We start from the raw sequence: 27,864 nt of genomic DNA, 5'->3' as shown, positions 1-27,864 counted from the left end.
GAGAACTGCTTGTACTTTGGTCAATGTCCAATATAAAGAACTGATTTTTTTTTTAATGACTGCTGTGGTAATCTAATAAGCCTTGTTTTAATCATAGCAGCCACTCAAGTGGAGGCCAAGTTACATGCTGTTGAAGAGGATAATTTTGCTGTCTATCTTTATGTCACAATAAGTGGTGAAAAGGTAATATTTACAAATTACATACAATCTTTTTAACTTAAGTGTTGGCTTGCTTGCAGAGGTGGGTTTCAGCAGGTTCTGACCAGTTTTGGAGAACCGGTAGTGGAAATTTTGAGTAGTTCGGAGAACCGGTAAAAACCACCTCTGACTGGCCCCGCCCCCATCTATTCTCTGCCTATTGAGTCCCAGCTGATCGGGAGGAAATGGGGATTTTGCAGTAACCTTCCCCTGGAGTGGGGAGGGAATGGAGATTTTACAGTATCCTTCCCCTGGAGTGGGGTGGGAATGGAGATTTTACAGTATCCTTCCCCTGCCATGCCCATCAAGCCACGCCCACCAAGCCATGTCATGCCCACAGAACCGGTAGTAAAAAAATTTGAAATCCACCGCTGCTTGCTTACCATTTTATTCCTGTGCAGCAAAGTAGAAAACAATACTCTTCTATGCAGTGCTTATAGTCAGGTTTGTGCAGCAGTATTCGAATAGAATTATATTAGTTATCATTGTTTTGTGAATTGAGATCTAAAAATCTGTTTCAAAGTTCTACATAGTTCTAAGTTCTACATAGAGATCCACAGTTGTTAAAACAATTAGAGGACATTTAATATAGTTTAGATTAATATTGCAGTGCCCTTTTCTGCTGCTCTTAATGTGATATTTCTTTTTTGACAAAACTTACATGCTAGAAATGCCTCGTTAACTACTTAACTATGTCATTTCTAATATATAACCATGAAAACCCTTGTGTATTTTAATTTATCCTCTTTAATCTTCACATGCAAAACATTGTTTTTGTCACAGGTGTGTGTGAATGATGATCTTGTTGCAAAGAACTTTGCTTGCTATGAACTCGGTAAAACAAACCAGAAACCAGGTTCAGAAGGTGCCAAATCTCTTTCAGAGAAGAATCCTGTAATGCTGCTGTGGCCAACGTTACTGCGAGAATCTAAGATTTCTGAGATGGGTGAGTATGAGAAATCGGTCCCTCAAGGAATAGGTCAGTGGCGATAGCAGCTGGGATGAAGCCTCTTCTGTAACACACTGCCTGTCAACTCACAAAGCATCCCTGGCCTGCTCTCGAGTTGCCATAGGCAAAGGGGATAGGAAACTGACAAAGCAACACGGCAGCCAAAGACACTAGCACATTCCAGACGTATCTTTCTCAAGGCTGTCACCCAGGGTTACCCACAGCGGCCGGAGGGGAATGGTCTCTAAAACCCTCAAAATTGCTCCATTGGCAAATGTGATTGATGACACACCCTGGGGGGAGCGGGGAAACAGGGTCGTGATTAGGGCATCCGTCAGAACCCTGACACTGCCTGCACACAAGAGCAGGATGGCCCAACTGCCAGGAATGGGCTAGCAGGCTATTCCAATGTTCTGTGGTTAGAAATCAGTAGCAGGGATGAAACTGGAGGTGTTGGAGGCACTAGCAGTGTGCCTTTCAGGGCTGAAGAAGCTGCAGAAAACCAGGTGAAGGTGGCTGATATCTTCCTGGCTGCAGCAATGTTTGGCTACGTAGTTGCCATAATAATAACAAGACACAAAAAGACAAATGACAGCTGCTTGGAATCGTCCCTATGTTTGTAGGCCTATACTAGAGTATCTGCCATGAATTATTCCCAATCAAAAAGAGAGGAAAAACGAAGGGGCATACTTTGGTTCATTGAACACTGAATTAAACCAATGTTTACGACTAAACCAAAACTGGAAATTCTAGAGTGTGCTATGTTTTATATTTTGTACTGTTTTTACCTGCAGTAGCCCACCCAGAGTCACTATATGAGATGGGTGTTTATATCTGGAACTGAACACACTCAAAACCGTAGAAATGGTGGTGGACTTTAGGAGAAACCCTCCCATACTACCACCAATACTAGACAACACAGTATCAACAGTAGAGACCTTCAAATTTCTAGGTTCTACCATATCTCAAGACCTAAAATGGACACCTAACATCAAAAACGTCATCAAAAAAGCACAACATTATTATTAATCTTCTCATCGTTCCTATCACCCATCTCCTCCCACTTATGACTGTAACCTTGTTGCTGGTATCTTTATGATTTATATTGACTGTTTCCTAATACGATTCGATTGCTTATTTGTTCCCTATGACTATCATTAAGTGTTGTACCTTATGATTCTTGACGACTGTATCTTTTCTTTTATGTACACTGAGAGCGTATGCACCAAGAAGAATTCCTTGTGTTTCCAATCACACTTGGCCAATAAAGAATTCTATTCTATTCTATTCTATTCTATTCTATTCTATTCTATTCTATTCTATTCTATAAATGAAAATTGTACTTTTAATTTTATTTTTTATTATTTTATTTCCAGGACATGGTCTTCAGAAGATTTAGTAAAAAGTCACTTGTACTTTTCTTTTAGGTGCTGCTCCTATTTGTGATAATCCTGACAAAGCAGAGTTTACACATTTCTCAGAAACTAATTTACATAAAACAAAACAGCCTGTAAGTACTAAATACATCCTTTTTTTCTTCTTGGTTTTCAAATTTCAAGCATTGCTGAACTGTTAAAACATCCAAAACCTGGAGAAAAGGTCCATTCAATTTTTGAATGGTTTATTCTAAATAAACATGTACAGATTATGCAGAAGATGATAGCACATATCTAGTATTTAGCTGCTTTAAGAAATACGATACCAAGTATCTTGCTTTTTATTCTGTAGTGAAATGCATTCAGTTAACAAACATAGACATGACCCTTTTTGTAGAGTCCTGAATAAAAATGTGAGATCCTTTATTTGCCTGCTTAGGATATAGTGGTGCCTGTTTCATCTTTGAAGCAAGGAATAACTTTTTCTGTACCAACAGACATGCAAACAGTCAGGTATATTTTAAATTTTTGTATTTCGTTTCTGTTTCATTTACTGGTAAGATACTATTTTCTTTTTTTAAAAAAAACCATAGAAAATAGTTGGTCGAAATTATAGAGCAAAATTAATGTTTAAATTTAACTAATTTAAATTTAAACCGATTTAAATTGACTTCTTATTCATTGACTTCTAACAAGAGACTGAGGGATGTTTTAAAATATCAATATTATCCATGTTTTTGTTCAACAGAATATCGATCAAATTCATCTTAATAGCTCACTTCTTATGTATCTTACTTCCAGTTCTGGGCTGGGCAATTAATTTTCCCAAGGTGCCACATGAGTAACCGGGGCTTTTGTGGAGGGTACACTCGCCCACAAGGCCATGCTTCAACCGAGGTGGTGGTGGGTGGCTGAGGCCATATCCCCTCACACAGTGACTGCTACTGCCACCTCCTGAGTGTTCTGACCTAGGCTTCCTTAGAAAGTATATCACAATCTTAATCCTGGCAAACCTCTTTAATTCATACAGCTTTGAATTATTGTCATTCCCAGTCCGAAAGGCTTCTCAAACAGTCTTCCAGGGGAGTGTTTACAAACACTCACCTTATCTCTCTTGGAATGCTGCCAGAGAACTAATTGCCACGCGTAGGTCAAGGCCAAACTTAGCACAGAGTCAAACAGAACTTTTCCACAGCTTTTACCGACCAGATGAACTAATTGCTTCCTGCAAAAGCTCACGTCCCGTTCGCTTCTCTTTTATGTCTTATGGGAGGGGCCAATCATCTCCAAGCCTTACTCCCAAGTCGACCCTGTTTTCTTAATTGTTCCTGCCTTCTGGCAGCTCTGGGCATGCGCACGCTGGGAACAGGCTCCCACTGTTCTTCTGCCTCGCTGATGTCAGACTCTGGAGGCTCCAGAGGCAGCAAATAACTATCAGATGGCCTTTGCCCCCTCTCTTTCTCCAACTCGGAGCCCTTGTCCAACTCTTTCCCCAGACTCCAGGACTGGCCCACATTCCTCCCCAACCTCCTCACTGGTCGAATCTGCTGTCAGCTCTGCTGGCTGCTGGCAGGCCACAACACTGAGGCTGCTCCAGGATTTGGTTTATAATTTACAATTTCCCTCACACAGTCCAGGCAGCCAATGGCCAGATGTGGTCCAGCAGCCGTAAAATACCCAGGTCTGTTTCTACTTGCATTTTTCATACTTAGCTGGGAAACACACACACACACACACACACACACACACACACACACACACACACACAAACCCTATGAGCAGAGGACACATTCCCATTTCTCCCCATGCTGTTTTTCAGGGAGAATAAGAATCTCAGAATTTAGAAAGATTCCTGATTCTTGTGTGCAATCTCTCACCCATTATGTTTACCGATATTGCTAAGATTTTTCTGAAAACAGTTGTGCTTCATTTTAGCAACTTGCCTAAGACAAGTACCAAAATCCAGGAAGGGGAGAATGATCTCCAGGAGAACAACCTTGGGGTGAAGTAAGCTTTTTCTCATCATGACAGCCAATATTTATAAAGTCCAAGCAATTAATATGCTTTATAAAAAAAAAAAAACAGGCAGGTGCATTTACACCTCTTCCTTGAAATAGGTCTGATTCTGTGTGTTTCAGGAAAGGACACTGCTGGTACTGCATCTCTTTCAAAAATGAAGGTGGCTTGTTATTATAAACTAGGAGTCTCAAATTTGAGCTGGCTTTAATATTTAGCTAAAATGTGTGATTGCCAGCAATTCTTGATTGTTCCCACAACAGCACAATCTTGACCACGATGATACAACATGCTTCAAAAAAATTTGAGCTCCCTGAATTTCAGAAAAGCAATATCTTGTACTCCACTACGCTTGGGAAAAAGTAGCCCTTTTTCTCTGAATTATTACTTGGCGCGGCTCAGAAAACAACCAAAAGGCATTTAATTGCTTCTTGAGCCTTTCCAAAATCAAAGTGAGGTGGTGAATTTTATCCAGGAAAAGAATGGAAAGCTTACCAGTTTAAAAAAAATAAACATTCTTGTTAATGGGGAGTTGATCAATACCTTTGTTAATTATATTTTTCAGATATTAAACTACTGGAAAAGTATGTACTGAACTGGAGCATTGGGGTTAATCCTCAAGCCGTAGGGTGATCTATGTCCTATTTATTTCAAAGAACGTACATAGTTGCTAAACAGCAGTTCAGTTCCTACCATGATGGAATAAAACTTTTTAATTTAAGGAATTAAATGTAAACAAAAAAAGTTACATTGTCAGAGGACTGGATATGTTTTAATAGCTGAATAAATCTCTTTATAACATCTATCATTAGTTTAAAAGAAACATTCTAATTTGGGATTTGGATTGCTGAGATTTAGGGCCAAAATTGGTTAAGTAAATGAACCAAGAAATGTTAATCCTTCAGCCAAAGCTGCAGGAAGTTGTATATTTGGCCCTCAACTCTTTGTAAAGCTGAGAGAAAAGCAAAGGCTGGATGAATGAACTTTTAACGGATACTTGAAAAGTCAACTTGTGTGTTTTTAGGCTTCTACAGTTTTTAAACCCTGATCCTCTGAAAATTGCCACCGGACAAGAAACTGAGGTAATACAAGAAGCAAGTAGATTAACTTTTAATGTTTTAATTTATGTGAACTTTTTTTCTGAAATGAGAAATGTTTTAATGAAGGCATCAGAAACTGAAGCTTCAGATTTACACATTCTTAGAAGTTTCTTAGATGTTGCAGGATCCAATTATCTTGGGACATGTATATTTGCCTTCATTTCTTGGGTGTTTTTGTTTATTTGGTAAAGGTAGAAAACATTGTTTCAGGTTGAACAATAAAACAATTGTACATGGCCTTTTAGCCTTTCATTGGTTTATTTTTAGGAGCTTAAACTGAATATCACTACATGTCTTCCTGTTGTGCTGAGTAATAAAATTGATCCATGTTCATCTCTTGAAACCGCACCACTGTTTCCAGCTTTAAAAAAGGTAGTATTTACAACGTTTAATAGGATATAATTTACTATATTGCAGAAAAGCACATGGTGATGCCTTGGGGTCATACCTTGATCAAATTCCTTAAAGAGCAATGACTACGTTGCACTGAACAAAAGCATTCTAATAATCATTCTTGGTTGTGTGTTTGTTTTTTTGCAACGTTCAGCATAGTGGTATTGGTAATTAACAACAATTAATAGCCAATGCTTCTGGGATTACCAGAGCTGTCCCAGGTTCGTTTACATAAATTCTTTCCATTTTTGTGGTGGCATACCAGAAAAGGGGAAAGGGGCATTGTATAGTTTTATTTAGCAACAGCTTAATCTTGATTCTTTCAATAGTAGAGTCCTTCAAATTTTGGGGTTCTATAATCTCCCAGGATTTGAAATGGACACCAGATTTAGAACCATCATTAAAAAGGCACAACAAAGAATAATCTTCCTACGTCGACTTAGGAAGTTCAGACTGCCCAAGGAGCTGTTGGCGCAGTCCTGAAGAGGAATTATTGAGTCTATCATCTATACTTCAAGAACTGTCTGGTTTGGTACAGCAGCCAAACAGGATAGGTATAGACTGCAAAAAAAAATTGCAACAAGACAGTGGTGAAATGTTAAATTGCAGGCCAAAACAACAAGACACAGGGACAGTTTTTTCCCTCGTGCCATGACTGCTGAACACCTAATCCTCATGGTATTGTTCTACGTCTAAGTATGTTTACCAATGTTTTATGACTAGTAGTAGTATCCTCACCTTCTCTACTATCCCCTCTTATATAATCATTATTATGATTGTTATTACTTCATTGCTTTTCAAGTACATTGAGAGCTTCTGCACCGGAGAAAATTTCCTGTATGCCTAATTACACTTGGTTAAATAAAGTGTCCTATTCTGTTCTGTTTCTTGCAAGCAAAGTCTAACTCTAACCAAATATTCTGTGTTCCTTTTCTGAAAGGAGCTTTTAAGAAAGCAATTCCAAGGACCTAATCATGTACAGTCTTATTGCTGGCCTGCAATAGCACGTGGATATGATTCGCTTATTATCTCTTCTGAAAGTAACCCACTTTCATATCTTCTGCCAATCATTACATTTTTGCAGTCAAGAAATTGCTACATATCGTTATCCGCTAGACATGGTGTAAGTGGAATATTCAATTACTGCTTCACAATTGCCTTAACTACCGACAAGTACTTAAAACGGGCTACAGTTAGGTTATTATTGTTCTTAGTTCTGTTGCATTTTTGAACGTGTGTGTGTGTGTTTTTTTAAATGAAATTCTTCGCATAGAAGGAAAAATGATTTTGGAAAGATGGCAGTGATTTAAAGATAGCAATAATTTAAAAAAAAAATATGCAGTGGTACTCTAACTCATTGTAAAATGTTTGGGTTTCTGCACAAGTTTGTATTGTTTGTAATGGCTAATCAACTTACTTTTTTAAGAAGTATGATCTACGTATTTCTGATTCATCTCTGTATAATGTTTTGTATACGTAGCCAGTAGCATTAATCATATGCCCTGGCCAGAAGAAAGCAGAACTGGTATTTGAGCTCCTGAAAATGTACAGCCATTGCTCCAGGCCTCTCCACCCAATGTTGCTTTTCCTGGGAATGAATAAGGAAGAAATCAAGAGTGTAAGAATTCCAAGAGGATGTAAGCAAAACTTGATTAATTGTATTGCCCACGGGAAGGAATGAGCAGATAAAGTCATGTCAAAAATAGAAAGGCAATCCTAAGCGTGAGGCGTAGAATTTTAGAATAACGCTGCTGCCGCTTAAAAAGTTTTAACAGTTTATCTACAGGCAGTCCTCAACTTACAACAGTTTATTGAGTGACCATTCAAAGTTACGATGTCACTGAATAAAGTGACTTATGACCGTTTTTCACGCTTACGACCACTGTAGCATTCCCATGGTCACGTGATCAGAATGTGTATGTTTGGCATATTTCATATTTATGACAAGTGCAGCGTCTCTTGGTCATGTGATTCTCCTTTTGCGACCTGACAAACAAAGTCAATGGGGAAGTCAGATTCGCTTAACAACCGTGTTACTAATTTAACATCCGCCGGGGATTCACTTAACTGTGGCAAGAAAGGTAAAAAAATTAGTCAAAACTCGCTCAACAACTGTCTTACTTAGCAACAGAAACTTTGGGCTCCGTTGTGGTAAGTTGAGGATTACCTGTATCGATAGCCAAAACAAATGAAGCTTTCTTCGTTTCAGGTAACGAGGTTTCTAAAAGACATAACTATAAGCCATAAAGCATAACAAATTACCTCAAATTGCCCATTTTCTTCAGGCTAGAGTGCCTTTCAGAGGTACCAGTTAGTGACAGTGTATTTGAGCCATTGAGTTAATGTTTTATTTTCACTTTTGAACCCAATGAGCTCGTACCAGTGACGCGTTCCTTTTCATTTGACAGGTGAAATTGTGGTAACAACCCCACCTAGCTTTTTGCGGCTGCTTGAGCATCATAGTTTACTCTTCCTTAGGTTGTGTCATCTGGTGTTTGATGAGGTTGATGTATTGTTCTCTGATGCCAAGGAGCAGGTGAGTTTGGGCTTGAAAGCACTTTTTGGCCTCTGATGAAGGAATAATAGCAATTTACAGCCATCACTAAGCAGTTTACAGAGTCAGCATCTTGCCCCCAACAATCTGGGTCCTCATTTTACCCACCTCGGAAGGTTGCAAGGCTGAATCAACCTTGAGCCCCATCAGGATCTAACTTCTGGCAGTGAGCAGAGTTAGCCTGCAATAGTAATAGCACTTAGACTTATATACCGCTTCACAGTGCTTTACAGCCCCCTCTAAGCGGTTTACAGAGTCAGCATCTTGCCCCCAACAATCTGGGTCCTCATTTTACCCACCTCGGAAGGATGCAATGCTGAATCAACCTTGAGCCTGGTGAGGTTTGAACTGCTGGCAGCCGGCAGTCAGCAGTAGTCTGCAGAACTGCACTCTAACCACTGTGCCACCACAGCTCTTAAGTGGAAAAAAAGATTCCCCCCCTCTACCCCCCCCTCCCCAAAATCAGCTGTGCTTTTATCTTACTCCCTATAAATAAAACATTTCATTGAGGCGCAGAGAGCTTGAAATTGATGCAATGGAATGGAAAGAAAAACAGAACAAGTATGGATCTAACAATACATAAACCCAAATCCTAATTCACTTCAAAAGAGCAGCTAGTAAGAAGTTGCTTTCTTGTCCCATCATTTCCATTCGTAATCTCCTGTATAGCTATCCTTTGTTGGAAAGGCAGAAGATAACAAAGCTTTAATCCCTGTTTACAGTTACTTGCTATTTTGCAATACTACAAATTTAACTTGAGCGTTGAAGAAAAGGAGTTTGCACCTCAGCAGATTGTTGCTGTTGGAAACCACTGGGACAAAAACGTAGACGTTTTAACAAAAGAATTCATGAATGATCCATATATTATAATCACCTCCATGGAAGAAGCTGCCATATATGGGAAAGTGCAACAGGTAAAAGATTTTTTTTATATCTTTTTTATGTCTATATAATAGCGGGTTTTAATTTGGGGAATGCACCAAAGGCAGCTGTTGAAATGGCGTAAAAAGTAGGTAAAAGCATAAAAATTAAATCATAAAAATTATCAAATTTCTGTGCTGCTCGGTTCATGGCATATAAGAGTATCCAGGTGGGAAAAGTTTCCTTTGTGGAAAAAAATGTGTTACGGCATCTCTAAAATTCAATACAGGTAGTCCTTGACTTACAACAGTTCATTTAGTGAGCATTCAAAGTTTCAACGGCACTGAAAACTGACTTATGACCGTTTTTCACACTTCTGACCGTTGCAGCATTCCCAAGATCATGTGATCAAAATTCAGATGCTTGGCAACTGGTTCATATTTATGACAGTTGCCGTATCCTGGGGTCATATGATCCCCTTTTGCATCCTGACAATCGAAGTCAACAGGGAAGCCAAATTCATTTCAGAACCGTGTTCCTAACTTAACAACTGCAGTGATTCACTTAAGAACCGTGAAAAGAAAAATCAAGAAATGGGGCAAAATTCACTTAACAAATGTTTCACTTACAAACAGAAATTGCAGGCTCAATTGCAGTCGTAAGTCAAGGACTTACTTCTCTTGTCCCCTCGGAACAAAGGATCAAACTTGAACCATTCGGGATTTCTATCTTTTGGTCCTTGACTGTGTATAAAAAAAAAAAAAAAATTGTGGATTTCTGCCTAAGGAAATAATCCTGATGGGGTTAGGTTTGCATTACCAAATCACTTGGCTCAAAGGTTTTTTTAAAATGAGGAAAGATTTCCGTTCTGACACATTTGAATAACATGTAATTTCAGGTTGTGCAGCTCTGCCTTGAATGTGACCGGATCTCTACTTTACTTCAGACATTAGATTTTACCCCTACAGATGCTCAAAAGACTCTGATTTTTACAAGTTCTGTGGAAGAAAGAGACATGGTATACAAGGTATCTCCTTCCCTAAAAATTGCCAAGGTTGGATGCAGAGGTGGGTTTCAGCAGGTTCTGACGAGTTCTGGAGAACCGGTAGCAGAAAGTTTGAGTAGTTCGGAGAACCGGTAGTAAAAATTCTGACTGGCCCCATCCCCATCTATTCTCTGCCTCCCAAGTCCCAGCTGATCGGGAGGAGATGGGGATTTTGCAATAACCTTCCCCTGGATTTTTTTTTTTTTTTTTAATTTGATTTATATGCCGCCCTTCTCCGAAGACTCAGGGCGGCTTACAATGTGCTCAGCAATAGCCTTCATCCTTTTGTATATTTATACAAAGTCAGCTTATTGCCCCCACAAACTGGGTCCTCATTTCACCTACCTTAGAAAGGATGGAAGGCTGAGTCAACCTTGAGCCTTGGCGAGATTCGAACCCTGCAGTAATTGCAGGCAGCTGGTCTTAATAAGCTTAATAACAGGATGCCTTAAACCCCTGTACTACCAAGGCTACCAAGGATTGGGGAGGGAATGGAGATTTTACAGTATCCTTCCCTTGCCATGCCCACCAAGCCATGCCACGTCCACAGAACCGGTAGTAAAAAAAAATTGAAATTTGAAACCCACCACTTGTTGGATGCCCCTGTTTTAGACCCTGCATTTAAACAAAATGCCTTGATAGTACAGTGGTCTACGCACCCTGTTATTAACACAGCTGCCTGCAATTTACTGCTGGTTCGAATCTATCCAAGGCTCAAGGTTGACTCAGCCTTCCATCCTTTCTAAGGTAGGTTAAATGAGGACCCAGTTTGTGCGGGCAATAAGCTGACTTTGTATAAATATACAAAAGTATGAAGGCTATTGCTTAACGCATTGTAAGCCGCCCTGAGTCTCCGGAGAAGGGCGGCATATAAATCAAATTTAAAAAAAAAAAAAAAACTAAGAAAGGATATTAGGCATTGTTTGTTCAGTGAGTTGTAACAGATAACTAAGCAATAACGGATGGGCTCCCACATCCTCCCCTGACCCAAATAAATGAATCTCATTATATGACTCAGTTATTTTCTGTCAGCTGAGCTTTTAACGGAAATTCTCTTTAATATTGAATATTATTTGACATGATTGCATCTTCATTTTTACGATCAGGCGGTAGAAAGCATTTCACTCTTTTGCTTGAAAATGAACCCGGGAATTGGATTTCAATCTGATTATATTGTAGAGCAGTGGAACAAAACTATCAGTCCTGGCACCCATGTTGTATTGGGTAAGTATCTTCCCTAGGCTCTTTCTCAAAAAAAAACAACAACAGTTGACTCTTTAGCTCCCTACTTACGGTTTAATTGACTAATTTATAAAGCCCTTTAGATTAAGATCAGTGTCAATTCGATTGTGATCAACTATAATGATTGACTCGTTAAACCTTAGGGTAGGAGTTAATCATATAATGAAAAACAAGAAATGAATTAGTAAGAACAGTATTTATTCTTGATGCTTCTATTAATTAACCCATCTTGTCTACCTGTTCCTGGTGGTTATTTCCTGCCTATAAAGGACGTGGTTTGCCTTATTTGTAGCTTCCTCCCAAGTAACTAATTAGTAGTCTGAAAGCGATATACGGGAACACTCATTTAATTTAAGAATCAGGAGATGAGATGAATGCTTATGTTAGAACTAAACTTACAGAATCCTGTAGGGTTCGTGCTAATTATAAAGTGGCCTAGACATATCTAGAAATAAAGATTTGCTTTCGAGTTTTTGACAGCATGTAAAAAAGAGACTTTTGCATGATGGATCTCCTGTTTTTTGCTTCCAGTTTTAACAGACGACTGCACGGCAGCTGTAAAATTTACAGACGCAACCCGTGTCATTCATTTCAGCTTTCCACCAACTCCAAGAATCTTTGGTGCCCGCCTACATGGCCTGTCTGCCAACTTCCAGAATTCAGTAGAAAAGGTCTGAGTAAAATCCTAAGAATTGCTTGTCAGCATGAAATACAGTTCTGCCATTTCAAGTAGAAAAGTTCTCACTGGGTCTTTCCCTCTTTTCTCTCTAATACACACTTCAGTAGCCATTGAGCCTCTGTTCTACCAATAATTCTACTTATTAATTTTTTAAAAAAAGATTTTTAACTTATGCCTGGAATTTTCTGTCCAACCCACAATGTTGGTACTTACGAGACCGCCTTCTGCCACCAATAGCCTCTCACCGCCCAGTACGCTCCCATAGAGAGGGGCTTCTCAGGGTGCCGTCAGCCAAACAGTGTCGACTGGCGGCCCCCAGGGGGAGAGCCTTTTCTGTGAGGGCACCCACCATCTGGAACGAGCTCCCCCCCCCCCCCCCCCAGAGATACAGAAGATCCCGAATCTGCGCACTTTCCGCCGTGCCCTCAAAACATTCCTGTTTCAGCAGGCCGGCCTGGCCTAACTTTTCCCTTTATATTGCTTTTGATTTTAATGTTTTAAACTGGGATGTCTTGAATTATCTAGGACCAGAGTGTTTAGTATATTTTAATTGGTTTTTTAATATTTGTATTACATGTATTTTTATCTTGCGCTGTTCACCGCCCTGAGTCCCTCGGGAATAGGGCGGTATATAAATTAAATAAATAAATAAATAAATGTAATGCTCTCTTCTTCTGTTCTTCCGACATTTTTCTTCCTTCCGTGCAAAGAGTCCATCGCTGGGAAAAGAACAGAGCAAAGCCAAATCCATCTTGCTGTTGACAGAGAAAAACGCCTGCCATGCAGTTGGAGTGTTGCATTATTTGAAACGGGCAGAAGCTTTCATCCCCCCTGACTTGTACAACTTTACCAGGGGAGTGTTGGAAGCCAAAGAGGAAAAGAGAAGCAGGCAGCCGTTGTGTTCTTCCATTAAGGCCTATGGAACATGCAAGTAAGGAAATGCCAAGGCCATTATGTCTATGGAGATTCTCGCTCAGGCTTGTCCCAAAGGTCCTTTTTTGAAAGGCAACTGGTGTCAGGGTTCCAAGTAACTCATAGGCTTGAGTTTCCTCAAAGTTCCACTTTATTACAGATGTCATATTGGCACATCTGGGAAAACCCAAATTTAAAAGTTTCCAGGTTTTCTCCACCCAAAGAAAAGTTAAAGTCTCTGCCCAATCCCCACATGTTCATCACATGGTCCAGTCCAAGCAACATCCCAACTGGAGATGCCTCCCAGTTCCATCCGTCCAGGTGCAGGGCAAGATGTCTGATTTTCTGAGGAAGGAATGTTATTTTGACTATATATCATCCTAACTCCATACGATCCCCCCTCCCAGTTTCCCACAGCAGTAAATGTGGAAGATCCAACGAAAAAGATGACTTCCAGGCCTGACAACTGGACTTTGTTTTTCCTTGAAGACGTTTCGCTTCTCATCCAAGAAGCTTCTTTCTTCAGTTCAGCTGGAGAAGCTTCCTGCATGAGAAGCGAAACGTATTCAAGGAAAAACAAAGTCCAGTTGCCTTTCGAAAAAGCACCTTTAGGCCAAGGCCATTAGTCTCAGCAGTCGTTTACATTGTCCTCCTGCTATAACAGGATAACTTGGTAGTACAGTGGTTTAAGGCACCCTGTTATTAAGCTGGTTATTAAGAACAGCTGCCTGCAATTACTGCAGGGTTCGAGTCTCGCCAAGGCTCAAGGTTGACTCAGCCTTCCATCCTTTCTAAGGTAGGTGAAATGAGGACCCAGTTTGTGGGGGCAATAAGCTGACTTTGTATAAATGTACAAAAGGATGAAGGCTATTGCTGAGCACATTGTAAGCCGCCCTGAGTCTTCGGAGAAGGGTGGCATATAAATCAAATTAAAAAAAAAAATTAAAAAAACTTAGCAAGAGACACAGCCAGTAATCTGATGGCAGCAGTTCGGAAGAATTGTTCTGGCTGCTGTCCACATTATATTATCCTTTGATAAGGTGAAACACCTGATCCATTCAAGTAACAGAGGAAGGAAGTATAAAATTTGGCTTTTTATCAAAACAACTTGTTAAGGAATGGAGAAGAGCAGCATCAAATCATGGATTTGTCGCAGCAACTTCTGATCTTTCGCATTGGCCAAGGCTCTGTGCAAAACATGTGCTGAATCACTGCGATGGAGCCTTTTTGCTTGATTCCTTTAGTGAATTGTTCAGGAATGCAGGGACACCCTCCGTGGCTCTCATTTGGGATTCACAGAACCTTTGATTTATTCACCATAGTAATCTGTGGTGCTTCAGTGACACGTTTGCAAGTGATTGTTTTGTGGACGTTTCTGCCCCTGTGTTCTCCATGCAAGCAGAAATTGGGTAGATTCCTTTTCCGTAACTGCTTGCTTTATTCTGTGGTTCCAAAACGGTGCAATATTTCGGAAATTGCTACCCTAATATTCTTTCATTATTTTAATTCTGTCTCCTTATGATCATTCAGAAATAAAAAACGCTGTCCAGATCGCCATCGCATTAACCTTCAAACTGATGTGCCCTCCAAAGTAACTGACGAAGCTCTGCAAACAGGTGGAATTATAACAGTGAGTCTGTAAAACACCTTCTGTTTCTAAATATTTAAAATAACCTTGTGGATCAGAACAGGAAGCTTGTTCCAAATTTTCTCACAGAAAACACTTTTCTTCCTGGGTCGTCTTGATCCCACACTGCCTCTCTCTACACCTGGATGTCACCCCCACCTGCACCATGCCTTACATTATTTTAGAAGATGAATAGAATAGAATTCTTTATTGGCCAGGTGTGATTGGACACACAAGGAATTTGTCTTGGTGCATACTCTCTCGATATACATAAAAAGACAAGATACATCATCAAGAATCATAAGGTACAACACTTAATGATAGTCATAGGGAAACAGTCAATATAAATCTTAAGGATACCAACAACAAGGTTACAGTCATAAGTGGGAGGAGATGGGTGATAGGAACGATGAGAAGATTAATAGTAATGCAGATTTAGTAACTAGTTTGACAGTGTTGAGGGAATTATTTGTTTAGCAGAGTGATGGCGGGGAAAAACTGTTCTTGTATCTAGTTGTTCTGGTGTGCAGTGCTCTATAGTGTCGTTTTGAGGGTAGGAGTTGAAACACTTTATGTCCAGGATCTTGCAGAATTGCTTCAGTTTCCTATTCTTTGGGTGCTAGCCTTCCCCCCCCCCCCCAAAAAAAAAGCCTTGTACAAGAAAGAAAATGGGGAGAAAACAGTTAAAACAGATGCATTTTAATAGACATTTACAGTAAATATAATTGCTGGTAGAAATCTTCCTCTGTTGACTTCCAGGAAATTTTTACTTATGTTTTCTATTTTCAGATACTGCCTCTTTTTATTGTGGATGCCACAAACTACTTAGGCCGTGTGGTCGGGAAATGGGGTAATCCCTATGCAGCTCTTGAAACAGAGCTAAAGGATTATTATCAGGAATCTAATAATTGTACCCCAGTTGACAAGGTGGAGAAGCTGGCAGTGTATGGACTGCGGGAAGAGAATTCTTTCCACAGGTAGGATACTTGGGGCATTGTAGAAATAAATTAATTTAGCCGTCACTAAGCAATGCAGTCATAAAGCACAGTGCCAAAGGACCACACCACGTGGCAACAGCACTCCCAGCTGCAATCATAACTTCAAAATGTGATGAGTGTTAAGGGGTGCAGGAGTCCCAGATAAGGACTGCACGGTGAAGGTGGGGTGCCACAGGCTGCGGGAGGCCAGAGCAGAACTGATGTAGTTGCAGGAGGATGGGTAGAGGCTGCAGAGAGAAAGCGGGAGCAACTTACCGGAGCAATTTGCACATTTCCCTTCCAGCTTCCCCATAGACTTTGCTTGTGGGAAGATGGCAGGGAAAGTTACAAATGTGATCATGTGACCGCAGCTCCCTGCAATGTCACAATTGCGAGCAGAGCACCCAGACTCCAATCCTAGCGGTGGTGCAATGGCTGGAACTTCAACAACCAAGTGTACCTCCATTTTTTTTTTAATTTTTTTTTTTTTGCATTTCTACAATTTCCACAACGGTCACTAAATGAATGGACACAATCAGAGGATTCTCTGTGTAATGACTGGTAGAGTGATGGTCTAAGTTAGAAACAGAAGCAAACAATGCTGTTTCTCTGGTCTGTCATGGGGTCTCTCTTTTGCCTAATTTTATTACTACTAGGGTAACGAAGGGACCAGAGATGGGATTCAGCCGGTTCTGTCTGGTTCTGGCGAACCGGTTGTGGCGATTGCGGTACCCACCTGGACATAATGATGTCCTGTTTTGCCACGATTTTGAGGCCCGGCACATGCATGGAAGGCGCGAGCACAGAGTATGTGCGGAAGGCTGAGCATGCGCTGAGGGTGGCGCATGTGAGCCTAGCGAGCGCACACACTCACTCACATTTGCAAACCGGTAGGGAAGGTAAGTAAATCCCACCTCTGGAAGGGACCCTATGTAGGCCCTATGCAGGGATAGTCAACCTCTTGGTGGGCTATAGGAAATTTTCACCCTAACCTGCCTGGGAAAGCCAAGGGAAATCATCAAAACCATAAAGAAGCGAAAGCTAGAATATTTTGGACACGCGATGCGACACCCAGAAAAATACGGCATCCTTCACTTAATCCTCCAAGGAAAGATTGAAGGCAAACGAGATCCAGGCAGAAGAAAAACATCATCATGGCTTCAAAATCTAAGGGACTGTTTTGGACAAAACTCAACAGCGCTTTTTTCATGCTGCTGTTGATAAAAATAGGATTGCCAACATGATCTCCAACGTGATCTCCGATGACGGACGTGGCACAAGAAGAAGAAAGTTATCTCCCCAAACAGGATTGTTTGAGCAGCAGAATCTTAAGGGGCCAAAGATGATCGCAGGTTGTAAGCATAGGGAATATGAACTGACTGCGCAGTTCATTTGTTGCACTGATTTACACACTCTGGTAGGTTGTACACATAGATAAAAGGCCAATTTGTATGTTTTTAGTAGCTGGAATTTCCTGGTGTCCTTTCCCTTAAAGGGTCCAAGTGCTAGACATGGAACCAAAAGAAGATTCCGGTGCATTTTACAACATCCACATCAAGTACATAGACGAAGGCAGAACTGGCTATGTCCAAAATCATCACTTGCTTAGTTTACCGGAACAGTTTCAAACGTTGCCTCCTCAGGCTGTGGAATTCATAATTTGTAGGGTTAAACCCATTGATAATGAAGCAGAATGGCATCCAAAAGTAAGTTCCCAAAATTTGGAGTTGATTTGGTTTAGTTTTTGGTCTTTGCAAACAGCGAGTATTTTTTCTTCTTCTTAATAATCCCAAATATAATCTTTTTCAACTGTTTTGATGAACTATCACGCTAAATAGTGCCTAATGCCTGATTTTAAACAAGAAACAACCCATTTGGGGTCCCCTCACCCCCGGTTTTAATTTTAATTCTTTCATTGTGCTAAACAATGACTGGGATACACTGAATCCTTAGGAGTTAATTAATATATTTAATAGGCACCTGTTCGTATAATTGCTTGCCCTATGGCTACACCCCACTACTTCAGTAAGCTTCTATTAAAAAGAATGCTATAGTCATTGAAAAGGAACATTGTCTCTTTTCTGAAGATTGTCTTTGTTTTTTGTTAGGTATCTAGATACATTAATGACAAAATCAGAGGGAAACCACACGAAGCAAAAATAGCACTTGTCCTGGGAAATACAATTTGGGTAGATCCAGTGGTACGTAATGCACAATTCAACTGTTCCTTATTTCCTTTCTTTGAAAATGCAGGTAATCTTCAAGCTATGACCACAATTGAGCCCCCAAATTTACGTTGTTAAGTGAAACATTCATTAACATGAATTTTGCCCCATTTTATGACTTTTCTTGCCACAAATGAACTGTTGTAAATCGAGGACTGCCTGTAATAGATGTAGCCCTCGACTTATGACCACAGTTGGGCCCAGAATTTCCATTGCTAAGCAAAGCAGTTATCAAGTGAGCCACGCCTGATTTTATAACCTTTTTTGGGAGAGCGCCACGTGGAAGTGAACCACTGCAGTTGTTGAGTGAATCACATGGTTGTTAAGCAAATTCAGCTTCTCCCATCGACTTCGCTTGTCGGAAGACAGCTGGGAAGGTCATGCGACTCTGGAATGTTGTAAATATGGGCTGGTTTCCAAGCACACCCAAATTTCGATCCCATGACCGGGGGGGGGGGATGCTGCAGTAATTATAAGTGCAAGGACTGGTTGTAAGTCACTTTTATCAGTGCTGCTGTAACTTCAAACATTCGCTTAATGAATGGTTGTAAGTCAGCTACCTGTTTTGAAAGTTTTCCCAGGTTTGAAATTAGAGTGAACAGGTAGTTTCTTCTGGGTAATAGATGTGATCAGTACCTTGTAATTCTAATTTTCAACAAAATTTTTGCTTTCTTTTTGTGTCAGGGTTTTGTTTTGTTTTTTTACATCTACTTGAAACTGAAATCTTAGAACCAAGAGAAGGACAATAAGATCTGGCTGGGTCTAGAAACGTCCAAAATTTAAAATGCAGTCTCGGTCGATGACCATCTTCTAAGAGAATGAATAAAATAATAAAAGGATGAGATTGTGGTCATAAGTAGGAGCAAGAATCGAGCAATCATTTGGAGCCACAAAGAATTAAGTCTGGGGGAAAAAAAGTCACTTGTCTTGTCATTTTAAATTCTAGATTCGAGTCACTAAACTTCAAGACCTGAAAACTTCAATCAACGAATATAATGTTCGCTCTGAAATCCTATCTACTGGATTGGGAGTAGACAATCCTGAGCATATACAGGAACTTGAGAAATTATTTAACGAGGCTGAAATACCCCATGAGCAAAAAGAGAAGCTTACATTGTAAGATATATTTTATGGATAATTTACTGGCTGCATGCACTGAAACTGGGGGATAGCTATTCAGAATCACGTTGAGAACATTCTGGTTAAAGAACTATATTGGTATATAGTTTCATACCCTATAACCGTGATGGCGAACCTATGACACGCGTGCCAGAGGTGGCACACAGTGCCCTCTCTCTGGGCACGTGAGTCATCGCCTCAGCTCAGCTCCACCGCACATGCGTGCATGCCTCCCACCAGCCAGCTGGTCTACAGGTCTCTGCTATGCATTCGCGGGGGGGCAAGGCCCGCATGTGTGTGGGGCACACACGCATTGCATTTTGGGGGTTCGGGCGTGCGCTTTGGCCACTCGGTCCGGAAAAGATTATCCATCACTGCCCTATAATATTCTAATGGTTGTAGGAGGCAGGAAGAAGGATAAAATTCATGAGGTTAAGTTGGATATTTATAGCTCTGATTTATGTTGATCTGTCTCTGTTTCAGGAAATAAGTAGTCCCTTGAATGCATGGTTGACATTAGGTTACTCCAGACACAAAGGGGTAAGGATGTGGCACTCCCCCAGCTCTGCAAATACAGCCATGGGTTTCCTACCAGCCAGCCACCGTTGGTGGCACACTCCTTGGCCTGGCATAATAACAAGCACAGTCCTTACATGAAGAAAACATCAAAAGACATTTTTTTGTATTAAGACATTAATAGGACAAGAACCCCAGTAGCTTTAGAACTTTAAAAATGATAGCTTTAGACTTGAAAGCATCCTTTGTTTGTTCTTCTGTTTCAAAGACTTTAATTATTTGCTCATATTAATAGGGAATCATTTCATTGAAGTCTCTTCTCCCCTGTGTTGCTCTTAGCTTTTTCATGTCACTTCATAAAGAGAAGAGCAACATTTTTGAAACACGAAAGTGTGGTGGGCCCAAAGTCAAGGGAGCAAATGCCTTTTGTGCATTTTCATGAGACCACCTAAGTGCTCATGGATGGAGGCTCCACCTTTCCATTTTCCTGCCAGAAAGCTCCAGTCCTGTCTACATCTTCCACAAAAATCTAAACCTTACTACCCACTTGTTTTAGTTGCGAAGTCATGTCCGACCCATCGTGACCCCATGGACAACGTTCCTCCAGGCCTTCCTGTCCTCTACCATCCCCTGAAGAACATTTAAGCTCACTCCTACTGCTTCAGTGACTCCATCCAGCCACCTCGTTCTCTGTCGTCCCCTTCTTCTTTTGCCCTCAATCTTTCCCAGCATTAGGCTCTTCTCCAGTGAGTCCTTCCTTCTCATTAAGTGGCCAAAGTATTTGAGTTCCATCTTCAGGATCTGGCCTTCTAAAGAGCAGTCAGGGTTGATCTCCTCTAGGAGTGACCAGTTTGACTGCCTTGCAGTCCAAGGGACTCGCAGGAGTTTTCTCTAGCACCATAGTTCAAAGGCCTCAATTCTTTGACGCTCAGCCTTCCTTATAGTTCAACTTTCACAGTCATACATTGCAACTGGGAAAACCATAGCCTTGACTATACGCGCTTTTGTTGGCAGGGTGATGTCTCTGCTTTTTAGTAAGCTATCTAGATTTGGCATAGCTTTCCTCCCCACTAGAGGGTGGCAAAGAACCGAGAATAGAGCTCTTCCTGTTCCAACTGGGTAGAGAATGGCTTTCTAGCAAAGCATTTTTGTCCTATCAGATACAGGGGTCTCCAACCTTGGCAACTCTAAGTCTGGAGCAAAGCTGACTGGGGAATTCTGGGAGTTGAAGTCCTCCAGGCTTAAAGTTGCCAAGGTGGGAGCCCCCTGAGATAAAAGCGTCTCTCAATGTTTGTGCCTTCTTTTAAAAAAATAAAAAAGGCATTGTTAAAGAGTACAACTGACCAGCAGCTGGGAGAAAGGGTAAAAATGCTTCTATTAAAAAAATGATATATGTGTTAGGATCTTTTTCCTTCCCAAATTTCAGAAAAGGAGGGCATGTAGTTCAGTCCTTTTTGCTGGGCAAAATGTCTCGATATATGATCAGTAGTGTGATCTTAAGGAACATTGCACACACTGCCCTGAAATACTGGATAAAAGCCCAGCAACTGATAATATTAAATCCATGGCAAAATGAAGGATTTCTGTATTTGCGCTAAGCAAGGCAGTGGTTAAGTGAGTTGGGCCTCAGGTTATGAAATTTAGCCACAATTCAGCGAATCGCTGTGTTGTTAAGTGAATCACACGGTCATTAAACGTATCTGGCTTCCCCCATTGACTTGGCTTGTCGAAAGACAGCTGGGAAGGTTACAAGTGGTGAGATCACATGACCCACAGGACAGTGCAATTCATAAATACATGCCAGTTGCCAAGCACCTGAGTTTGGATCACGTGGCCATGGGACGGTGCAATGGCCATAAGTGTAAAAACGGTCATAAATCACTTTTTTTCAGTCCTGTTGTAACTTCGAAGGTCACTAAACAAGTTGAGAACTACTTGTATTCTAATGGCTTCATGCTTGTTTTGCCTGAAGGTTTCTCCTAAGACTGAAGCCAGGGAGGTTCAGGCCCTGGGAGATTCTTCTCAATTTTTTTAATCTTGCTGGGTGACTATAATAGATCTCCCAGGAAAAGAAAGACATTTCAGTGTTTGTGTGTTTCCCTTTTATTCTTGTATGTTTTTATGAATAACTAAAGAAAATTTACAGTGCATTTCGAATGGTTTGCCTGCTCGATGTCTCTGGAAAAACCTACACCTGAAAGCAAAGGTTTTTGAAAGGACTGGTAGTATGTGGTTCAGTGGTGAAATCCAATTTTTTTTACTACCGGTTCTGTGGGCATGGCTTGGTGAGCATGGCAGGGGAAGGATACTGCAAAATGTCCATTCCCTCCCCACTCTGGGGCCAGCCAGAGGTGGTATTTGCCGGTTCTCCGAACTGCTCAAAATTTCCGCTACCGGTTCTCCAGAACCTGTTAGAACCTGCTGGATTTCACCCCTGATGTGGTTCCTTCCATAGCACAGTTGCTTCCCTGCCAGCAAATTCTTGAAGTCAGACCACTTGAGAGCATCTCTCTTCAAATATTTTACTAGTTCATTGAAATACCAAAAAAAATTAAAATAGGGAGGGGGGGAATAAGAGAAGAAAAGAAAAAGAAAAGCATTGACTTCAAACTCCTTTTGGTGCATTAGAATAAAGTAGTAACCTAAAACCTCAATTTCTTACTTTTATGCTGGCCATTTCTATAACAACAAACCTATTTAATCCGCAAAATCCAAGGCCATGTGAGAGCGTCAAGGTTGCAGCGTTTTTCTCCTGTAGCTTGCAACAAAATAGAAGACAGGTGCTTCTTTGGCATTAGCAAAAAATAAATAAATAAAAGGATCTGAGAATATTAAAATATATGAAGCTAAATCTGTTTTCTCTTAATAGAATTGCATAGAATTGAATTTTATTGGCCAAGTGTGATTGGACACACAAGGAATTTGTCTTGGTGCATACGCTCTTGGCTGAAAACTGCCGATTCAACATTTCGGCCACGAAATTCTCTCTCCATTTCAGACTTCATCCCCCCATGGATGGAAGAAATGCTGAACCCGTTGAGCAGAATGTCTCCGCTCCTGCAACTCTTAGCTCAGAGGCCACAGACAAACAGGCCCTGCCCGTTGTACAGACATCGCAACACAGCCAAGATATTGTCTGTGATGGTTATTCTGAAGTACCTTTAGAAAACCATTGCAGTAAGTACGATGTAAATAAACAGGTGGAATATAGTAAATATCCATAGGAGGAATTTCATTCCTGAAAAACAGGAAAGGTACGAAGTGTCGTGTTTGAGCAGGAGGTAGGACTAGAAGACCTCCGCGGTCCCTTCTAACCCTAATGGTTTTACATTCTGTGAAAAAATTCTGATCCCTAATGGTAAGACTTAAAAGTATAGGAGCCTGAGTGGCGTAGGAGTCTAATGCCTCCTACTAAGGCAGCATTTAACATCCAGCTGCCTGCAATTACTGCAAGTTCAAATCTCACCAGGCTCAAGGTCGACTCAGCCTTCCATCCTTTCTAAGGTGGATAAAATGAGGACCCGGTTTGTGGGGGAAATAAGATGACTTTGTATAAAATATACAAAAGTATGAAGGCTATTGCTTAACGCATTGTAAGCCGCCCTGAGTCTCCGGAGAAGGGCGGCATATAAAAATAAATTAAAATAAAATAAAATAAATATGCAAACTTTGCTTGTTTTTGCTTCATTATGATGTTTTTGAAATTTCTAAGTACCAAGCAAGGCCTAATGTGCCAATAAATTATTTTCTGAGAAATGTGGTTGGCTTTTCAGGCCTTGAATATGCCTCAGCAATATTAGTGCTGATGATTGCCGTTTGAAATATACTGAGATGAGGACTATTTTTGTTCTGTGAAACATCTTTACCTTGAAACAACCTTTCTAATTAATTAAGTGCAGTTGGAACATTGCGTTCAGTTTTACCCATTGAAATCTGGTAAAGGGAGATGCCACGCGAATTTCACTTGTTTTATTTCTTAATGTAGATGAAACGGTGCAAAGTAAGAACGACGAAGACGTTCCGCAGACTTCGCCTAAATGGTATCAACCTTTATTTGATGGGACTTATATACGTGCCTTAGTTCTTAGTTTTTCTTGCTCTCTCCTTGTCTATCCTGGGGTTCAAAGGGCTGCTTTTAGAAGGCTTCTGGAAGGTCTCCAACTGCGAAAGTTTTAAAACTTCTCAGAGAAGGTCCAAAGTTAGGGTTGATTGAGCAGTGGGTGGAAAGTATCTGATTTGAGTGAGCCGAGGTGGCGCAGTGGTTAGAGTGCAGTACTGCAGCTACTTCAGCTGACTGCTAGTTCAGCGGATCAAATCTCACCGGCTCAAGGTTGACTCAGCCTTCCATCCTTCCGAGGTGGGTAAAATGAGGACCCAGATTGTTGGGGGCAATATGCTATTTAGTATACTGTCTTTGGTGTAAGCTACCCAGAGTCCTCGGAGAGTGGGAGGCATAGAAATATGACTAATAAAAATAAATAAATAAAATTTGACATTTACCGTATTTTTCGGAGTATAATATGCACTTTTCACCACACACACACACACAGCAAATTCCCCAAAAGTGATTTCCTTTTGTCTTTTCTTTTTTCCACTTTCATGCATTATGCATATTGTTTTCATAGTGCATATTGTTTCCTATTTTTATATATCCACATCTGTATAGCGGTTTAACAAAGCTGTGTGGCTTTGGATTCAAATGTTTATTTTTCTACACATGGGATTTTTTTAAAAAAAATTTTTTTTAATATTTTACTCTTCCAATTTCAATATGTAATTATTTTTTCTTTAAATGTTTTTGCCCTACCGGATGACACTATATCTTCTTTTGGGACATATTTGTTTTTAGTTTTATTATGTGAAGTTTGAACATCTATCTCTGCAAAATGTAACTACATATCTAACTGGTAAGGTAAAGCAGTTCAACTATTGGATTGGGGTCATGGCCAAGATCTCAGTCAATGAATAAATATTCAGCTTTTCAGTTGGATGCTTTGTTTTGCTGATTTGGGGGTGGGCGGGGCGGAATAGACAAACTTTATTTAGATGATTTCATGGAAGAGTAACAAACACAGCTCATAAGCTAAGTTACTTCATGAGAACTGCATCTAACTTCGTATACGAGCAGCGTTCATATTTGAAGACTCCACTTTAACCCACTGTTTTTTTAACGCTTCAGGCTCCATCCAGCCATAAAATGGTTTGACAAGCAGGATTCTGTTGTTGTGAAGATAAAATTACAAAATATTAGTAATTACGACTGCAGGATTTTTGAACAGAGGGTCACGTTCAGGTAGATTGATTTGTATACACAAAATCTTTTTGACGCACGGATTTATTGCTTTCTGACAAACATGTATTTTAACATTTGTGCAGCGCTTCGGCAAACGGCAAATTTTATTTGGCCGATATGGAGCTGCAGAGAAGCATCCTCAGAGAGAAATCAACTTGCATACTTAAGGGCAATGAACCCACCATTCTCCTTGTAAAAGTGAAGAAGGAACCTTGGTGCAACTTGCTAAAAGAGAAAGTGAGTTGTAAATAATAATTTTAAAAAAGTTCCTAAAGCATTTGCATGATATAATGAGGCGTTTAAAATATTTGTCAACACACTTTTATATAACAGAAAAGCAATAGCTAGACGGAAAGATTAGAGGTTGGAAGATGGTATTATGGGTGTTTAAATAATATGGTGATTGGCATTGGAATGGAGCATAGAAACATTGAACAACTTAAATAATGAAGAATTATATTCCAATACAAACATGTGTATCAACACTAGGACTAGCAACTAGGACTAGTAATGGTGGTCTGAAAAGAGTAGAGATAGAAATAAGAAATAGGGGGAATATTAGTATACACATTTTTATATAATAGAATAAAAGCAATAACCAGATGGAAAAATTAGAGGCTGAAAAATGGTGTTACTATATATCCATGATGGCGAACCTATGGCATGTGTGCCCAACATGGCACGCGGAGCCATGTTGACCGTTCGTCTTCCGGGTTTCTGGCGCGCATGCGCACATGACGATCAGCTGGCCTTTTTGCATATGGCAGTGACAGAAACTGGAAGAACTGGTCTTTTGTTTACCTGTGTGAGCGTGTGCGCTGGCCAGCTGATCATCATGCGTACATGTGCACCAGAAACCCAGAAGAGTAGCTGGTTGAAACCAAAAGTTCATTTTCGGGCACACGCATATGCCCTGGGCAGCTCCTTCTGGGTTGTGGCCCAGGTGCGTGCACGCTTCCTTTTTGGCACTCGCCATCACTGCTATATATGCTCAACTAATATTGTGATTGGCATTAGAATGGCACACTGAACAATTAAATAATGAAGGATTATATCTTAATACAGAAATGTGTATCAACACGAAGATTACAAAAGCTTGACTAATATAACATTATTAATATTGTTATTTGTATTAAAATGAACAATACCCAGATGCCACTGTTTCATGTATTGATGCTGATGTATATCTTAAAAAAATAAAATAAAATATATTTTTGTCAACAGAACCATCATGTATCTTTTGACTTTGATTACTTGGATGACAATGAGGAAAGAAGCCCATTCCGTGTAGGTAAGCAGTTCACAGTTTTATGCCCAGTATCTTCATGTCTAAAAGGATGGGAAGCGCTTCTGTACTTTTTGCAAACTGTTCTGGGGAAGACATCTGTATTCATTTTACCACATTGGAGATGGAGATACAGGTAGTCCTTGACTTCCGATCACAATTGAGCCCAAAATTTCTGTTGCTCAGCAAGACTGTTGTTAAGGGAATTGTGCCTCATTTTGCAACCTTTTTGCCACAGTTGTTAAGTGAGGGAATCACACGGTTGTTAAGGGAAGCTGGACTCCCTCATTGACTTTGCCTGTCGGTAGCCCAGCTGGGCAGGTTACCAATTGTGATTATATAATTCGGGACACTGCAGTTGTCATAAGTACATGTCAGTTACCAAAGCGCCCAAATTTTGATCACATGACTATGGGGATGAAAACCCACCATAAGTCATTTTTTTTTCAGTGCCGTTGTAAGTTTGAACGATCACTAAACAAAAGGTTGTAAGTTGAGAATGGCCTGTAATTAGATTGGATGGGTCTCTTCCATGAGGATGTGTATCTTGCCCGTAGAACTCAATTGAGACCCGGGCCAGCTCATGCCTGCATAGTACTAATGCAGGGATCTGTTTGCAGAATACACTGTATTTCATGATAAAGTTGGAAGCTAGCTTATAAATGTAATTCTTTAAAAGTCTGCATTCATGCATTTGTATAACAACAATGTGATTTTCTCTATTAGGAACAAGTCCTAAGAAAATATATGATATTCCTATAGGGGTGTGTGAAGAAGAAGAGGAGGAAGACGAATCTTCAAAAGATAGTGATTCAGAGAGTGATTTATCCTCTTGTTAGTTATATCTTGGGCTTTAGTCTTTGATCCCCCTACAAGATTAAAGGATCTAAAACAGATAGTACAAAACCCCTTGCAAGTACATCGGATACCTTTTTCATAGTGATACAGCCTCAGCATTTTATCAAAAATGTTGAAAACAGGACGACTGTGGGATGCTGCATTTGCTGCTTATTGACAGTTATAATTCTAAGCATGCTCGTTCCAAATGAATCTTAACAAATTTGATTGAAATTTAATTTGATATACAAGTTGATAGTTACACCAAATTACCAATTAGACCAGGACAGGTACAATATTGAAAATTGCTTTTCAGTTGCAATTATATCAAAACACTTCACAAAGAAAGCATGTTTTTTTTTTAATCTTTTTTAAAAAAACAAAACAAAACAATATAATCAGATTTTTTTGTAATGCTATATGTGCTAACAGGGTAGGCTGATCATTTGTTGTAACTCGGTTCTTAAGGAACTTAAAATGGGTAATGTTAATTCAATCTAATTGCTTTGACGAGATAATTCTTTGTGAGAGGTAAAGCAGTAATACAACATTACAAAAGAATAACTTGGTTCTTTTTTCACAGTATTGTTTTGTGTGTTTGTTTCAGAAAATGTTCAAATACCTGATTTTGCTTTCAGGTGTATAGTTTTGTTGTGGTAT

At 40.1% G+C, this 27,864-nt stretch overlaps 1 protein-coding gene across 1 annotated transcript in view; it reads left to right on the top strand.

Annotated features, from left to right (window-relative positions):
- Positions 1-27,206, top strand: part of TDRD12 (tudor domain containing 12) — a 30,508-nt gene extending 3,302 nt beyond the window's left edge. The window contains exons 6-31 of the mRNA XM_070953014.1: positions 98-183; positions 982-1,144; positions 2,575-2,657; positions 2,963-3,036; positions 4,459-4,530; positions 5,564-5,621; positions 5,907-6,011; positions 6,973-7,155; positions 7,513-7,669; positions 8,441-8,568; positions 9,309-9,500; positions 10,346-10,474; positions 11,599-11,716; positions 12,266-12,405; positions 13,124-13,344; positions 14,856-14,955; positions 15,742-15,929; positions 17,425-17,635; positions 18,038-18,130; positions 19,101-19,270; positions 22,788-22,966; positions 23,775-23,829; positions 24,969-25,082; positions 25,166-25,319; positions 26,307-26,373; positions 27,094-27,206. Coding sequence (XP_070809115.1) covers positions 98-183; positions 982-1,144; positions 2,575-2,657; positions 2,963-3,036; positions 4,459-4,530; positions 5,564-5,621; positions 5,907-6,011; positions 6,973-7,155; positions 7,513-7,669; positions 8,441-8,568; positions 9,309-9,500; positions 10,346-10,474; positions 11,599-11,716; positions 12,266-12,405; positions 13,124-13,344; positions 14,856-14,955; positions 15,742-15,929; positions 17,425-17,635; positions 18,038-18,130; positions 19,101-19,270; positions 22,788-22,966; positions 23,775-23,829; positions 24,969-25,082; positions 25,166-25,319; positions 26,307-26,373; positions 27,094-27,206 — 3,353 coding nt within the window. The remainder of the gene's footprint in view (positions 1-97; positions 184-981; positions 1,145-2,574; positions 2,658-2,962; positions 3,037-4,458; positions 4,531-5,563; positions 5,622-5,906; positions 6,012-6,972; positions 7,156-7,512; positions 7,670-8,440; positions 8,569-9,308; positions 9,501-10,345; positions 10,475-11,598; positions 11,717-12,265; positions 12,406-13,123; positions 13,345-14,855; positions 14,956-15,741; positions 15,930-17,424; positions 17,636-18,037; positions 18,131-19,100; positions 19,271-22,787; positions 22,967-23,774; positions 23,830-24,968; positions 25,083-25,165; positions 25,320-26,306; positions 26,374-27,093) is intronic.
- The last annotated feature ends 658 nt before the right edge of the window (positions 27,207-27,864 follow it).

This window comes from Pituophis catenifer, unplaced genomic scaffold (assembly GCF_029215685.1).
Source record: "Pituophis catenifer annectens isolate HBS135680 unplaced genomic scaffold, rPitCat1.0.hap2 SCAF_13, whole genome shotgun sequence".
NCBI classification, from domain to species: Eukaryota; Metazoa; Chordata; class Lepidosauria; order Squamata; family Colubridae; genus Pituophis; species Pituophis catenifer.
The sequence above is the reverse complement of the archived record's forward strand: the minus strand, read 5'-3'. Positions and strand labels throughout refer to the sequence as shown.